Raw genomic sequence first — 17,790 nt, forward strand, 5'->3', positions numbered from 1 at the left:
ATTCGGAGGATAAGTTCCGGAGTTCGTCTACAATTAGAACAGAAAAAATTCCTCACAGATAACTGGATTGCTTTCTTGTTTAAAATACTGGCCGAGACTGTGAACGGCTCCCGCACCTAGCCCTCATTCACATATACGTTCCTACACAAAAAAACATATAGTTTCTACACGTGTGTATGTTTTCAAACATATTTTTTTTTTTTTTTTTTTTTTTGTGTTTTCCTTCTTTCGCGCGAAATATATAAGCATTTATACATGTATACAAGACTTTCATTTCACGGGGCTCCAGTCACCGGTGCAACACCCGAGCAAAACCATGAGAATTCAACCAACCTGTACTCTGCCGAAGTCCACGAAGCTACGGAACGAACACACAAATGCACTGGTTCCAATTTGCAGGGATACTGTCGGGAATGTTTTGGATGCAGCTTTAGGACCCCAATTGCATTCTCCTGCCACCTCGGGGGAACGCTTCGTCGAGGGTCAACTATGTGGAAAACGTGGATATTTCCTTTTTCGCCTAGCTTCTCTGGAATGCGATTGATAGCTTCTCTCAACAATCAATTGGGTAACTTCCTGCTCGAGAGACTGGTTCCAGAGCAACTTCAGGTGAGTTGCGCATCGCTTTCTTTGAGGATGAAAGGGAGTGACAACAAGCAAAATTGTTCCGACAACGCGTAACTGGACTCAGAAACGTTGAGCTGGGATACGTCAACTCACGACCTGGGCTGGTTGGGTATCTGCCACTCCAGGGGCAATGTTGGTGGCACGTCTCTCACGTCCAGTCAAGGCTTGAGCGAAAACCGACAATCTCGGAGAACGGTCTGAGCTGGAGCTTAGGTAGTGAGTTACTGGCCTCACAAAAGCATTAAAAAGGTTTATCTGGTGCCTTATTTTGACTGGACCATGTGTGGTCCAGTGTAGACGCGTTGAATTCACAGTGAATTTTCCTCACCACAAACCTCTAATCCCTACTAGAGGCCATGGTTGTTTTCCAGCCGAGTGATAATTGCGCAAGGTTGTGTCACAGCGGCACACAATGACGTCATGGGCAAGTTGACAAGGGAGGCCAAAGCGATGCTTACCATAAAAAAAGAAGGGGTAATGCCGGCTGAACATTCCTTCGGAATCATTTTGCTTCAAATGAGCTTCAAACCCACTGTTATCAGTCTAGTTGTTATCAGTCCAATTTGCGTGTTTACCGCTAGCGTTCTTCCGAGTCCGTACATTATTCGTCGGATTTTGCTCATGGCTTGCAGTCTTAGGCTCAAAAATGCATCTTTTCACAACTTCTATACATCTGAGAACATTAAAGAAAAACCTTTCAATCAAGGATGTTCTGCATGTGTTTGACACCTTCGACGGCCACACCAGAACCTTGTAAACGAAGGCTAGCATCCGCACCTGGTTAGGCCTAGTCTATCAGAGTCTGTTGACATTTTCAAACTATCCTGATCTCTCAGATTGGGCCAGGACACTGATAACTTTTTCGAGCAGCATGAGGTTTACAGAAACACTCTGGCCATGGATTGGTATAAAATGACTCTGGTTCAACGCGTGTGTGAGGACCAGCAACCAATGTAGTCCGCATGGCAGCCTTCACCCTTTCTTTGAATTCTCCTTGGTCAAGTGATCCCTCTTCCATTTTCATGAAAATAGGAGCCAATGCCCTCCTATCAGGTATAATAGACTTGTGAAACCCATTGTACAATCGATGTCCCAATAAATTGTTGGCAAAGTTGCTGGGTCCTTCAAAGGTGGGCATGAAAATATCAGATAGCAAACACACCATATAATCGACTGCAGGACCAAGCAGACCCTCTGTACTGATCCTGTTCAGTTCATCAGCAGTGGCCACTGTCTTGCGAGTTTTGAGACGAGGGAAGAATTTCCGCAGGGGATCCATGAACCGTTCACCGCCAAATATGTCTCCTGCAACAGAAAAAAGTACTAGTCTTCGTGAGATAAGCATCACTACTGAACTTCGCTAATAAAACATGTAAGAGTCCTATTTCCAGTTAAACTTGATTATCGCAATCATATTAAGACAAACAGACGTAGACATGTGTTAATACCCATCAGAGCAGCATCGGCACACTGTGCAGGGTTTTGACAATTGTTACCCGAGGTCTATTGGAACACATTGTCTCTAGGTAGTACGCTATAATGAAGGCTAAAAGAATGACCTTTGAAAAAAAATATGTACATATACATATACATATATACAAATATTGTTACACCTCGCAGTGCCCCCAAAGATACCTGCAGCAATATAAATGTGAGTAGAATTGTCATAGCCAAGAGCCCTTAAAATCAGCCCCACCTGCATCATACCCATGTGCTTCCAATGAATGATAATTAAACGTTAGCTGATAACAGTCCACAATCAAAGATACACAGGAATGCATGAAGTATTCATGACAAGAATACAGGGACATGTCATCTTAACATAAACAGACTTGAAAGTACCCACTTCTTCTGGAGTAAGAGGGCATTTCCCTATCAAACGTCTATCAGTATAGTGCAATGTTTTCTCCGCGAAATTTTCCATCCGATACTTCACGAGCATTGCTTGCTCCGCGACAGTAAAAATGTCTGTACACCTGGTCCACACAACCATCATTCTCAGTCATACATCACTTCAAGATTACGCAGGAGAAGCGAAGACTAAACAAACTTAACAAAACGCAGATGCAAAGGTGTAAACACAATTTTGAAGAAAGATGTGCAGATACATTTCCCAGGATACACCCACTGAAAAACATTTTCAATTGTCTGCAGTTCTCCACAGGACCTTTACACAACGCACTTCTACTGTGGTGCTACCATCATGAAAAGAGATTTTTTTTTCATGCCAATCATTGCAAATAAGCAAACAAGTTTACCCTGCAAATGCAAGCATATCCATTTCAAATCGGAGATGGATGGCAAGAAATTGGCCTTCTGCTCGTAGCCGTGCAACAATCTTGCTGCTAAGACTCATAACATCCTCCCGAAAGCGCAAAGCATGATAATTAACCCGGCAGCGAAGGCGCTGATAGTCGAGGTTATCTAACTCCTCAGCTAAGCGATGTGAAAATGGGCTAAGAAGGATAGCCCCATGCTCTTTCATCTTTGCAAGGGCCACCGTCTCGTACCAATTTGGAAGCGCATTCCGAGGAGGACGCAACTGTTGATGGAAATGATCAAGTTGTCAGCAAACGATAGCATTTTCACTTGCAGAAAATCAACTACCACAGCCGTTTCAAAAGTGAATGGCAATAAAAAACAGAAAATAAAGGATTCGTACACACAATATTGAAAGATCATGCTGTCCAGCATTACATAGCAAATATTCTGTTTTAAATGTGCGCGCTACCGCACCTGAAAGGGTTTGATTCTCCTGTGCTGCTTGTAAACAACACCCACAAGGGGTAGGGTCGTGACAACCTTTACGTCGTTGGCAAGTGAGGTGATGAAATGCCTCACGTCATATATTCCTGAAAAACCACTGAATAAGGACACGGTCCAATCACTGCCTGATACCGAGCGAAGGAAATAAGAGCGATGAGAACACTGGATCTATTCACTCGTGTCGATACATACCTATACTTCTAAAAGTAACATATATCAATCACGAGGTCAATCAAGTAATAAGTTGACTTAGATTGCAGCGAAACTTATAAAAGGGAAGAGAGGGACCCAATCACCACCAGTAGTTTACCTTTTGTCGTGCCAGAAGGAATTTGTATCTAGTGCCGGTAAAACAAGGGTGGCGTTCATGATTCGTGCTGCTAGCACGGCATTACAAATCTGCAACGTAAAAGAAGAAGATTAGCCTATAAGGTTGATTACCGTTTGGTATAGAAAAACAATCAGGCCAACCTATTGAGGTGAACCAACTGAAAGACGTACTGCACCCCGCTGCTGGTTGAGGCCACCATTACACCGCACAAGAAGATATCCGTTGGTTCTTTCTGGTGGTGCTGCAAGAGAACAAGTGAACTGTTGTCAAAATACATTGCGCAGAATTAGTCATAATTGCTCATCTAATAGCTTTTGTTGGGCAGTTGTAAAACGTTAAAATAAAAATAAAAATAAAAATAAAAATGAAAATTACAAAACTAAAAAACAGAAAATGTTATCGAGGGACAAATGGGATAACCATGATCAGAAGGAGTCAATAAGACGATGGGGGGCAGTCCAAACACTCACGTGACCATTCAGGATTTCGCGAGGCCGCTGACGATCGCCAGCCCAAGGACGGAGTGGAACTTCGCAGTCTGTCGGCAACAAGCTGCGCAAATCATACGAATGAATCACAATATGCACCGCATAGAAGCAGATACGAGCACACAGACATACCCACACACAAATATTAATTTTTTTTTAAAAATTTTGATTTTGCATCTTGGTGTCTTTTAAAAACCAAGTCAGATATAAACCATAGTTTCCGGCTAAATTAAGCTGCTCGAATTCCTACTGTTATACCAATCAAACAAAAGAAGTCACCTGCGTTGTCTCTTGATATGTTAAGTGGGTCAACGAATTATGTTCATTTCCATGACCAACCTCGAACGAAGAGCCTAAATTCTGCAGACAATGTGCAAAGCGACTCTCAGTATCTTGTTGAATATTTCAGACTTGCGTTCAAAAAGGCTCTTGATTGAACACACGATTCATCTGTAATAGTACAATCAACAGCAACTTGTTTTAATTGCCAAACATTAATAACTAAGGATTATTTTCAGAAGTACTACCATATTCTCGTTCTACGGATTATTTTGCAAAGCTGCACATCCTTGTGATTTGTTGTTTACTCATGGTTGTAACATACCATGAAAGTAAACTTCAGCTTTTCCTGTCTCATATGAGAGACCATAGATACCACGCATAGGAGGAACACCACACCCGGCCCCGTCTGTCGTCTTGTCAGACCTTTCATTTTGATGCTCCATGATTTCTCTTCGAAGTGCTCGTTCTCAGCGTTTCGAGCCTTTAATGGAGCAGTTCTGTTCATAGATATAGTCGCATATCAATCTCCTGCCTACTACGCATATTTATCGTCACACTTAGTTCCATCGCACAAAAAGTCCTCACGCAATGACAAACAGATAAGACCTTCCTGTAAAAATAAGCATAAATAGCTGCTTTGCTGAGCAGAGAAGTTCCAAAATAAGAGTTTGGAATCAATAACAGTCTTCCGAACCAGAACGCCCAATTAGGCTCGAAAAGAAAAGTAGAAGAAATTGGGTCTTTCGCTGATGAAGTTCCATGCGAGAAGGATTAGAAAGGAACTTCAATGGATGTTCGAAACTATCAAGAAAATTAAACTTTCCAAAAGTAAGTCGCTTAGATCCAGCATAAATTTAAAATTCAGACCTTCAATACCGTATTTAAATTCAGGGTATAACTCACAACAATCCCACCAGGTCTATCTATAACAAAAAAAAGAAGAAAGAAAGAAGTTGTAGAAAATAACGCTACAATTTGAACTTATACACTCAACAGCAAAGGCGACTGTCCGTTCTCCTCACAGAGCATCAACAATCACTGATCACTAGATGTTCGCCACAAGTCCATAAAAAGAAGCTCCATAGTTACTTCGTTTCTAGACAACATCAGCAAAAATTCGACGAAGCGTCTGGATGACATACTAACACCTGTCTGGGTCGCCCATGTCTACAGCAACACATCTTACATGTGCAACACTTTCAGATGACATTCTCTGTCCGCAAGAAAGCCTTTCAATCCACTCGATCAATCTTTTCAGCTACAACACTCAATCCTACAACGATCAAAAACGCAAACCCACTACTCAATCGTGGAAATCCACAGCGCCATCTGCAGAACCTACAGCTGACAAGTTTCCACCTCAATTCTCTAAGCACTCGTCCAAAATCTACCATACGCACTCAGCTAACTTCTCACGTCTGAAAGAGCAACCCAGCACACATCCGATAAAGTTCCTGCCACCCAATACAAACAACAACATACAGAAAGAAGCACGAGGCGAATTCCATCACCTCCTTATGCCGAGATAGCAAGAATGGCGAGAGTGCCAAGAAGTGGCGGTCCAAGCAACCAACTGGCACGGCCAATGCTCATCTCGAACCACCACCTCCGGCACCTCTATCTCCTTCGCAGACCGGGACTTTAGAGAGAACCCACCTCTGATCTTCCCCCGCGCTCCGTTCCTTGAGCATGACTTACGCTGACTGCCTGCAAATCCTACAAATTTCAGCTACACCTACAGTTCACACCTAGCTTTCCTGTACCCCACATTGCACTCGGCGACCTGCGATCTCTGGTACCTCTTTAACCCCAAGACTATGCGGCACTTCGATTTGTTGGAAATTTCTGAAAGATGCAGCATGCGCGCATTCCCACGCGAATTCGACGTCGGAGGAATTTCATGGATCGATCTTTCGGTGAGAACCGCGGACGATGGAGACTGCGAAGACTGATGGAGTCTGGAGAGCTCGGTGAGGCCCGGCGGTTATCAATCCGGATATTAGCAAGTAATTGGTGTTTTGACTAGAATGTTTGCAATTGTGGGGCATTAGAATGGGAGAATTTATGTGCATCAATGATCAAATAGTAAATAAAATAATTGTTGATGTTTTTATTTATTTAAAACAACTAGGATATATCCATTGCATTAACTATATTCAAGTGTATTGAGGATTAAACCTACATAAGCTGTGGTATTCAAGACTAAGGTAAGCTTAGAGATGTAGATATGTTATATATTTCCTTACCATCTACTTTAACTTGGGTTCTTTTTTTTAAAGAGTAGATGATTTAGCTATTGCTAAAAACTCTGTTGGTACAACAGATTTTCATCTCTATTCTAGTGTCTAGTAATTATTTTTTCCATCTATGTTTTGTCATGTCATTTCAATAAATAGCCCAAATTCAAAAGGAGGGATTTTAGATTTTTTATTTTTTAATTTTTTATTTATATAAATAATCTTGGTTGATGAACCAAATTATTAGTTTTACTTTGATATTCCTCAAAGTCTTTGATTTGAATATCATTTTATTTCTTTGAATTCAAATGGACCACAAGAGTGTTCATCTTTTAATTGTATGAATCCTACCAATGCATCTTACTTAGTGACTTTGTTAAAAATAATATTCTAATATTATTAAGAAAAAAAATATTAAATTCAAGAATTTATTTGATTTTATAAGATTTGATTAGGATTGAAAATTAAGAGGTTCTATGGCTAATTGGATGTTTTTGAATACCATGATAAAATAAAATTAAAAAAATAGTTTTAGTGGAAAAAACTAAGGTAATCAATAACTAAAAGAAAATTTGGTGCATGTGATCCATGTGAATTGTAGCACCTTAGAGGTAGTTTGGAAGATAATATTAAGATCTTGTGGCTTTTCTAAAGTGTCCTTTATATCACTTATAAGCCTTAGTAAGACTTGAATCCTCAAGTAATCAAGTTATCATTGAGTTAAATCCTTATTTTTTTAATGTTTTTAACTTTTATTTCCCATGTTAAAATTATTATTAATTTTAATTGATAATTAAATTAAATTAAATTAAAATTTTATGCCATTTTTAAGATAATGAAATGACATAAAAAATATTTATTTTTTACTTTTATTGTTATTTTATTTTCAAAGTGAATATTTAATAAATATATTGTATTTAATTTTAGAATACTGTCATGGCCATAATCATGTAAGCTAATAATTACATATAGAAATAGGTAGAAGTAAGTAAAAGTAGATAAAAATAAGTTAATTCTATAATATTTAATATAGAAGCTTCCTAGAAACTTCCTAGACGTTGCTTTGACTTCATAGGTGTCTTTAATTGACTTTTTGGATTAGAAACGTGGTCAACAAGTTGGCCATGTGCCACACATGTTGTTAGCTTGAAGATCAAGCTAACTATGTGGCCCACACGTAGAAAAACTTGCCTTGTAAGTCAAGGCATGTGTCCTACAAAGTCAACACATATTGGAGGTCCTATAGAACGTCGCCACGTAGCCCCTAGTTAGATAGTATATATAGAGACAAGAGTGAAGGCTTCTTCACTCTTGTCAACTCCTTTCTTGCTTCTAGTCTAGTTTCAAGGGTCTCTAGTTTTCTTGTCTTTTGGCAATAGCCATTCTAGTTTCTCTTTTCAATATACATACTTATTATTCATATTTTGATACTTTTCTTTGAGTGAAGGCTTACTTATCTGAACTGTTTTTTCATCGAGTTCTTGTCCTTGACAGATTGACAAGAGTGTACTTACAATATCAGAGCTTTGTTTTTCTTGAGTAAGAGTGGATTACCCCTTTCTCTTGACAAGGCATAAGCGTATTAGAAGTTTGTGGATTACCCACTTCTAAACTGATATTGTTCTTAGTATCTTCTTTGTTATTAAGTCTTTCTTTTCTTTTGTCTTGAGCAGTATCAAACAAATTTTTCTTCTTAGTGTCATTATGGCAGAGCTTGTTGAAATGAAGAGTGTAATGGCACAAATGCAAGAGCAAATGAGGGAGTTAATGCTTGCGATGCATCAACTCAATTCACCAACACAGGAAAGAACAAGAATAGCAGAAAGTGGGGATATAGAGATGATCGGAGCTGCTTCAACATCTACAACAAATCACGTTCCTTCTCCAATTGTACAACACCCTATAAGCACTAGAGAACCAAGAATTGCCTTACCCGAGAAATTTGATGGTACGAGATCAAAGTTTCGAGGGTTCATCAATCAAGTACAATTGGCAATTGAACTTCAACCGCAAAGCTATCCAACTCTAGGATCACAAGTCAGGTTTATTAGCACTCTACTTTCTGGTTCTACATTATCATGGTTTTCGTCTTTTCTTGAACAACGAAATCCAATATTGGACAATTTGGAAGCTTTTTTGGCAGAGTTTCGATCTATGTATGGTGAACACGATGCAACTCGTGTTGCAACAAATAAGATCCGAATTCTGCAACAAGAAAATCGCTCAGTAACAGTGTATGCTTCACAATTTCGACAACTTGCAATTGACATCAAGTGGGATGATGTTGCACTCATCAGTCAATTTCTTTATGGATTGCAATACGAAGTAAAGAAATTGATGCTCAACTTACCTGATCCTCAAACTTTGAGTCAAGCAATTGATTTTGCAGTAAAATGTGATAATCAACTTTTCGAATTTCGATCCGAGAATCATTCACGGGAACCTCAATGTTATTACTCAATGGCAACATCAACATCTTTGCCAAACGTACATTCGGAAGTAGAAGACATGCAAATTGACGCGGTATGTTTTAAACTCCTAACTGAGCAAGAAAAGATTCGTCGTCGTCAAGAAGGATTATGTTTATATTGCGGAGAACCTAAGCACACTGCTCAACATTGTCCAAAGAAACGACGCAACTATAAAATGAGGGGTACGACGGTCAGAGAAGACAACATGTCGGAAAACGGATTCGTCCAGCTACAATAGGGACCGTGCAGCTGGAACCTTGTACAATTCCTAATAAAGGTCCTATCCTCTCCTCAGAACCCTCTCCTTGTTTTATAATAGACTTATATTTAGGACCTAAGAATTACAAAGCCTCTGCTTTATTAGATTCGGGAGCCTCAGCATGTTTTTTAGATGAACAATTTGTTAAAAGTCGTAAAATACCCTTTGTACAGAAACCTAAACCAGTACATGTAGAAGTCATAGATGGTCGTCCCTTGTCTTCTGGAGATGTCACTCATGAAACTCATCCTATAAAAGTAACAATAGACGGTCATGATAGCTACATAGCTTTTAACATAATTAAATCCCCGTCCAATCCAGTTATTTTAGGTTTATCCTGGCTAGAAAAATATAACCCTCGAATAGATTGGAATTTGCATAAACTTGACTTTTCCCAGAGCGTTATTAATAGTTCTACCAACCAAGTAAAAAATTATAAGTCTAGTATAGTAAAACCCGTACTGATAGGTGCAAAAGCATTTATACACGCAGCAAAAGAAGGATCAATTTTTGCTATTTATGCTGCACCTATTTCTGAAAACGTAAAGACTTCAAGTGGCATTCCAAGTCAATATCAGGAGTATCAAGACGTTTTTGAGAAAAAGAATGCAGATATTCTTCCTGAGCATCGCCCATATGATTGTTCAATCGACCTCAAGGAAGGAACTCAGCCACCATTTGGACCAATTTACAGTTTATCGCAAGATGAGATGGCTGAACTCAAGACATATATTGACGAGAATTTAGCGAAGAATTTCATACGCCATTCAAAATCTCCAGCAAGAGCTCCAATTCTATTCGTAAAGAAAAAAGATGGATCTTTACGAATGTGTGTTGATTATCGAGGACTCAACAAGATCACAATCAAGAACAGGTATCCATTACCTTTGATATCAGGACTCCTTGACCAGTTGAATCAAGCTAAGATCTATACAAAAATAGATCTAAGAGGAGCATATAATCTAGTACGGATCAAAGAAGGAGATGAATGGAAGACTGCGTTTCGAACCAGGTATGGACATTTCGAATATAATGTCATGCCCTTTGGACTCACGAATGCACCAGCTGCTTTTCAACATCTCATGAATGATATATTTCGTGAATTCTTAGACAATTTTGTCGTCTGCTATTTAGACGATATCCTGATCTATTCTAAGAACGTCGAAGAACATGAAATACATGTTCGTCAAGTATTACAAAAACTTAGAGATGCAAGATTGTACGCCAAGATGGAAAAGTGTGTATTTCACACTACTCAAGTTGACTTTTTAGGATACATCATTTCAAATGATGGTCTCATGATGGATTCTAAGAAAGTCCAAACAATCATGGATTGGAAGATTCCAAGGACAGTAAGAGATGTCCAATGTTTCTTGGGATTTGCCAATTAATATCGGATCTTCATCAAAGATTTCTCACGAGTTGCAGCTCCACTTATGCGCTTGACTAGTAAAGATAAATTCCAATGGAATCAAGAAGCGGAAGCAGCATTTGAAGCCTTGAAGACATCGTTTGTCTCTACACCAGTCTTATATCGTGTTGACTTTTCCAAGGCATTTTTTATGGAAACAGATGCATCAGATTTTGCCTTGGGTGCAATTTTATCACAAATGGGAACAGATGACAAACTTCATCCGATAGCTTTTCATTCAAAAAAATTCTCAGCAGTCGAGATCAATTATGAGATCCACGATAAAGAACTTCTTGCGATCGTGGATTCCTTTCAAGAATGGCGTCATTATCTAGAAGGCGCTTCTAGTCCAGTCACTGTGTATACAGATCACAAGAACCTCGAGTATTCATGTCAGCACGTGTGTTGAATCATCGTCAAGCTCGTTGGAATATGTCTTTGTCAAGATTCGAGTTCATTATCACTTATCGACCAGAAAAACAACAAGGTTTATCTGATGCCCTATCTAGACGTTCTTATTTTGCACCAAAAGAAGGAGATGCAGCTTTTGAGCAACAAAGAATGGTCCTCTTGAAACCGAAGCAATTTCATCTCCGAGCAATGAAATCAACATTGACTGTTGATTCAACTTTTCTCAAGCAAATCCAGTCCAGTATGTCCTCAGACCCTCTTGTTTATGATATCGAGAATAATTCTTCCAAGTCTCATGATCCTTTTAAGTTCGAGTTCAAGAATAATCTATTATATTTTGAAGGACGCCTATATGTTCCAGAAGGAGAAGCACGTTTACGTGTTCTTCAAGCACGTCATGACTTTCAAGCAGCAGGGCACTTTGGATATAATAAGACTTTGGAACTCATATCAAGAGATTTTTGGTGGCCACAAATGTGGAAGTCAGTCAAAGACTTTGTACAATCATGTGATATTTGTTCAAGATCAAAAATTCCTTGTCATCGACCTTACGGACTTCTTCAGCCATTACCTATACCAGAACAACCATGGTCTTCTGTTTCTATGGATTTCATCACAGATCTTCCAAGCTCAAGATCTTATGATTCTATATTTGTGATAGTAGATCGTTTCACCAAGATGGTACACTTTGTGCCTTGTACAAAATCTATCACAGGTGAAGAAACAGCTAAGCTTTTCATTGATAATATCTATCGCTATCATGGATTACCTAAAGATATCATATCGGATAGGGGAACTCAATTTGTGTCAAGATTTTGGAGGACCCTTTTTAAGATTTTAAAAGTGGACATAAAGCTATCTTCGGCTTTCCATCCTCAAACTGATGGACAAACAGAGCGCGTAAACCAAGTCTTGGAGCAATATTTAAGGTGTACTATCAACTACCAACAAGATGATTGGACAACCCTTCTGCCATTGGCAGAGTTTGCTTATAATAATACGGTACATTCTTCCACACAACAAACACCTTTCTTTGCCAATTATGGCTATCATCCACGACTTGATACTTTTGATTTTTCAAAAGTTGATAATCCTGCAGCAGAAGATATGGCAAATCGGTTGTCAGAGTTACATGCAATAATGAAGACACAATTGAAAGAAGCTCAAGAACGACAAAAGATAAATGCAGATCTATATCGTAAGGAGCAACCACAACTCAACGTGGGTGATAAGGTATGGCTACTTCGTCGCAATATCAAGACTACTCGACCTTGTGACAAGTTGGACTATCGTAGGCTTGGTCCCTTTTCTGTTTCTAAACAGATCAACTCAGTTGCATATCGGTTACATCTACCGGAGTCAATGAAGATCCATCCTGTATTCCACGTGTCTCTTCTTGAACCATATAAGACAGTGGATATACAAGGAAGAAGACAAATGCCACCGCCTCCTATAGAAGTAGATAATAATGAAGAATTTGAGGTGGAAGAGATATTAGACTCAAGGCGGCGCCGAAATAAGCTGGAATATCTTGTTCATTGGCGCGGATATGATATTAGTGAATGCACATGGAAGCCATCCAGGAATCTAGCAAATACATCAGCTAAAGTCAAAGTTTTTCATCAATAACATCCATCAAAACCAAGATGAAAATCTCTCTTATAAAAGAGACAAGATTGAGGCAAGATAACATTCAATTTCTTATCCTTGTTTGTAACTTCTTTGCATTTGTGGCGCTAATTAGATGGAGAGCCAACAACCAGCGGATTCAACTCAAGAACCTTCGTTTGTTGACCTACCAGACGAGACATTACGATTGTCACAACCTCCAAGATGACGCAATCGAGATGAAGATCTTCAAGAACGACATGTTCTTCCTCGAATAGATGGTGAGATACAACGCGTTTGATATCACGATTTGGGAAGGGACTCTCGATGTTTGGTGATTTTGCTAGAGGTAGGAACAACTCCTGATGGTGTTCCGAATATTCTATTCGAAGGAAGTTACGAAGGCCTCAACAATGATCAAATAACTGGGTGGTCTTCCCGCCCTGGTATGAGACACTACCGATGGTTGAGAGGCCCTATCAATCATCTTCGAAGAGAACAGAGATCAGAGTATGTGGCGAATACAATTCGTCGCATCATAAATTTCCTCAACATATGATGACCGCTCCTCGTGGAACTCGTCTCTAGAAGGGGGGGTAATGTCACGGCCATAATCATGTAAGCTAATAATTACATATAGAAATAGGTAGAAGTAAGTAAAAGTAGATAAAAGTAAGTTAATTCTATAATATTTAATATAGAAGCTTCCTAGAAACTTCCTAGACGCTGCTTTGACTTCATAGGTGTCTTTAATTGACTTTTTGGATTAGAAACGTGGTCAACAAGTTGGCCATGTGCCACACATGTTGTTAGCTTGAAGATCAAGCTAACTATGTGGCCCACACATAGAAAAACTTGCCTTGTAAGTTAAGACATGTGTCCTACAAAGTCAACACATATTGGAGGTCCTATAGAACGTCGCCACGTAGCCCCTAGTTAGATAGTATATATAGAGACAAGAGTGAAGGCTTCTTCACTCTTGTCAACTCCTTTCTTGCTTCTAGTCTAGTTTCAAGGGTCTCTAGTTTTCTTGTCTTTTGGCAATAGCCATTCTAGTTTCTCTTTTCAATATACATACTTATTATTCATATTTTGTTACTTTTCTTTGAGTGAAGGCTTACTTATGTGAACTGTTTTTTCATCGAGTTCTTGTCCTTGACAAGTATATATATATATATATATATATATATACATATATATATGATATGATATATATATATATATGATAACTTTGATAAATATATATATATATATATATATATATATATATATTAAAAAATTGTGCTTCTTAAATGACACTAGTAATTATTAAAAAAATAAAATTGATACCCCCTTGTAAATTAGGTTAAGGGGTGAAGTTTTCCTTTACAAAGTAACTACATAATCTTGAATCTATTGAACTTGGAAATAGTTTTAGAGCCAATTATGACATGTAGCCATATGAAAAAGTTTTAAAGTTTTTTTTATTATAGAGGATGAAAAGCCATTATATAGAAGAGTAATAAGGTTTAATTTTAGATTTTGTAAGATTAAAAATATTTCTAAAATCTATGAAGTATAATTTGATCTATGCAAAAAAAGCAAAAAAGTGCAATTAAAAAAGGTTATATTACTTATCTTTGTTTTTGATTAGTTGTTAAGCATTATTTTTGCTAAACCAAAAAAATAAGCATAAGATCTTTTTTGACACAAGGTTTTATTTATTGATATTTTTCTTAAATTTATAGTTTGAGAGAAATTAAGATTGATATTTGCTTTTAATTAGTTTCTATTCTATTTTAAGTATTTTTAATAGTGCTTTCTATGCTTTCTTATATGGATCAATAAATATAGATTTTGATTCTAATGTTAGACTTGAAGATAAAAAAAGAGTTTGAATACATAGATAGAAATATATATATATATATATATATATATATATATATATACCTTGGTATTAAATTCATTGAATATTCTTGCTATTTTTACTAATCCAACTATCTTTATAAATAAATGATTTCCATTAGGTGCTTATCTAGATCTCAAATTGGTTGATTTAATTGAGAGATAATAATTTCAAAGAAATTATATTCTCTTTTATATATTGTGATATAATTTTTAATCACTTAGAAATTAGAATTCTCATCTATTAGATATATCCACAAGTTATAGGAGATAGAAGGTAGATCTTTTCAAAATAGACAATCTTGTGGTTCAAGATTAATTTTTTCTTCTATTTTTTTTATAATAAAAAATATTTAATCTTCAAGATTGAATATGTTGTAAAAATATTTTATTTATTTTGTACATATGATAAAAAAAATGAGTTATATGGAAGATCCTAAAATTAATCTTGATTTATTCTACTTTAAGAATTTATTATAAGTATCATGGAAAATATTGAGTTCTTTGATTTTGATAAACATTATCATTTTGGATCAAATATTATCTATTCTTAATTAATTTTTTGACATGAAATACCAATTGTGAAGAGAAATTAAATTCCATTCATAGCTTGGCTACTATTTGCTTAGAAATTTAAAGGATATTTTTTGAATTTAATTTTTGGAATTGTTTTGGATATTTGATTTGCTTAGATAGAAAGCTTTGAACACCTAATTCAAAAGAAGTATAACCATTGCTTGTTTTAGATAAATTAGTCTTGATTTATTTTATTGTATTTTATTTTTATTTTTTTGGTACACAAAATAGATTTTATCTAACTTTAGCTCCAATAAGTTTTTTGAAAGCTCCTTAGATGCAACTTCTTACTATAATTTTGAGTTTTTTTATAACTTTTAAAGACTTCTTTTCTAGAAGCTAAAAATGAAGAGAAGAGAGTAAGATTCCATTAATCCTAATAGTTCTTTTAGATTTAAAAATATAGATTATGTATCTAATATTCAACTTCTTTTTTGTTTTGTTGATAAAAAAATAATATTTATTTTCAATTCTTAATAAGATTTCAAATGATGTATTAAGAAGTTTACATACGTTTTATTCATTAGTTTATTTCCATTCAAATAAATTATTTCGAAGTAGCCATGTAATATTTTGTATTGTTAGGAAGCTACTAATTTTTTCTAATTAATTTCAAGATTATATGCCTTAGCAAAGTTTTAAAGTATTTGTATAATATTTTATATATATTCTTTATTACCATGTAAGGTTAATATTTAGTTGTTTGTATACTCAATTAAAGCTTGTTAGCTATGTTATAAAAGAAGAGACGATCTTTAATACAATTGGCTTCAATCTTTGATTGTATTGTTTGGTTTAAGATTTCTTCTATTATAAAGAATAGATAGAAATTAGAAAGATAATCTTTTCTAATTATTTTCAAGATGAAAAAATAAGATTTTTAATTTCTATTTACTATTGTACTAGCTCAATTGAAGATAATTTTTACCATCTTAATAAAATGATTATCAAATCCTAATTTATTCATGGCTATAGAAAAAAAAATCCTATAAAATAAAATTACTAGCTTTTATAAAGTCTAATTTTAGTATGAAGATAGATGAATTTGATTCTTGACCTAAGTTCTAATTTCTAAGTTTATTAAAATATTACCTAGAATAATGAATTGGAGCAAAAAAGTTAGAGAATTTGGACTACTAATCTCCATTAAATAAAATTATTTTTTTACTATAGTAATTTTTTATACATCTTTTTAAGAGTGTTTTTGAAAGTGATAGGTTTCTAATTTTTTGAGGCGTTTCTTAATGCTCTTTTGTGTAGGAAGATAACAACTCTCTAAACCATAGGTTAATAAAAGACTTCTTCATTGATGGCAATCTTTGTCGTAGCTAAAGAATCATCTCTATTAATTCTCCAAAATTTCTTGAAGAATTTAACACCAATATTGTCAAGGCCTAGGATTTTTTTTTGGCTATGTCTTTGATAGATTTATGTAATTCTTCACGTATCATTTCTTTAGAAAGATCATGGTTTATCTTATCATTAACTTTAGCATGGACTTTTTTAATGGTTTTATTTGATGCTACTATGTTTTTAAGATTATAACCACATTAAAGAATAAATTGATAAAGAAGACAAGATATATCTTTTCCAATTCTTCTTATCCTTTATATGTAGCATCATTTTTATATTTCAGTTTTATAATATGACTCTTGAGATATTTTTTCTTTACCGCATTAAAAACCATTTTTGATCTTATATCTTGGATTTTCAATTTTATATGGTTGCATGTTATTTTTGCTTTAGTTTTTTTTTTTTTTTTTTCTTTTTTTTCTTTTTTTTCTTTTTTTCTCTCTCTCTTAGCTTGATAGGTTTTTTTTTTGAGTTTTTTATAAAGATAATTAGAAGAATAGATTTTGGCAATCAACTTATAAATTAAAGCTTGATACTTCTACTTGCCTTCTTATCTTTGTGGTGTATTGAGTTATAATAGTTGCTTGATCATTGCAAAATTCTTTGTAGAATAATAAAAACTTCTTAAGTCTATTAGAAAAAAATTCTAATTTTTAGGACCATGAGTCTAAATTCTAAAATCTAAGTTTTATCCTAAAAAAAAAATTCTTAGATTGGCTTTGTTAGAAGTAAATAGAACTTTTAGTAGAAAAGCAATCATAAAGGGCTATATTTTGTCTAATTTGATATGTATTAATCATGTGTGTTAAATAAGATGTTTATTTATATGAAGTCTATTAATTTAGCTAAGATACTTACTTTATTTTTCTTATCTTCCTATGAATAATTAATGAGTTTACTTCCTATAAATTGACATTCTAATTAGAATCTAGCTTTGAAAACTTTCTATGATATTTTTTTATTTTTTATTAAAATTCTCTTATAATTGGAATATTTATCTTTTTTTAATTTTTTTGTTAAGCTCTGACTTCCACCTATAATCCATGGTATGTTAAAAAAAAAAAAAAAAAATCCCCATATCTTTCT

General features: G+C 35.5%; 1 protein-coding gene across 1 annotated transcript; it reads right to left on the bottom strand.

The window, feature by feature from the left end:
• Nucleotides 1–1,122: 1,122 nt before the first annotated feature.
• LOC112284438 (O-fucosyltransferase 1) lies at nucleotides 1,123–6,355 on the bottom strand. Its single transcript, XM_090252243.1, has 12 exons — nucleotides 6,243–6,355; nucleotides 6,006–6,152; nucleotides 4,817–4,991; nucleotides 4,492–4,572; nucleotides 4,195–4,276; nucleotides 3,895–3,965; nucleotides 3,704–3,792; nucleotides 3,364–3,490; nucleotides 2,886–3,169; nucleotides 2,474–2,603; nucleotides 2,263–2,323; nucleotides 1,123–1,932 (listed from the first exon to the last, which is right to left on the bottom strand). The coding sequence occupies exons 1-12, from the start codon at nucleotides 6,353–6,355 to the stop codon at nucleotides 1,460–1,462; spliced, it is 1,833 nt and encodes a 610-aa protein (XP_090108369.1). The 3' UTR covers nucleotides 1,123–1,459.
• Nucleotides 6,356–17,790: the final 11,435 nt, after the last annotated feature.

Source organism: Physcomitrium patens, chromosome 7 (genome assembly GCF_059467195.1).
Source record: "Physcomitrium patens ecotype Gransden chromosome 7, ASM5946719v1, whole genome shotgun sequence".
NCBI classification, from domain to species: Eukaryota; Viridiplantae; Streptophyta; class Bryopsida; order Funariales; family Funariaceae; genus Physcomitrium; species Physcomitrium patens.

Bases quoted from the DNA above. Each gene is read 5' to 3' on its own strand.
- LOC112284438 (XM_090252243.1), bottom strand. From the start codon at position 6,355: ATGCTGCATCTTTCAGAAATTTCCAACAAATCGAAGTGCCGCATAGTC. The intron at 4,573-4,816 runs GTATGTTACAAC...CATTGTCTGCAG, and splicing joins AGCTGAAGTTTACTTTCATG to AATTTAGGCTCTTCGTTCGA. The intron at 2,604-2,885 runs GTAAACTTGTTT...TGTGTGGACCAG, and splicing joins GATATGCTTGCATTTGCAGG to GTGTACAGACATTTTTACTG.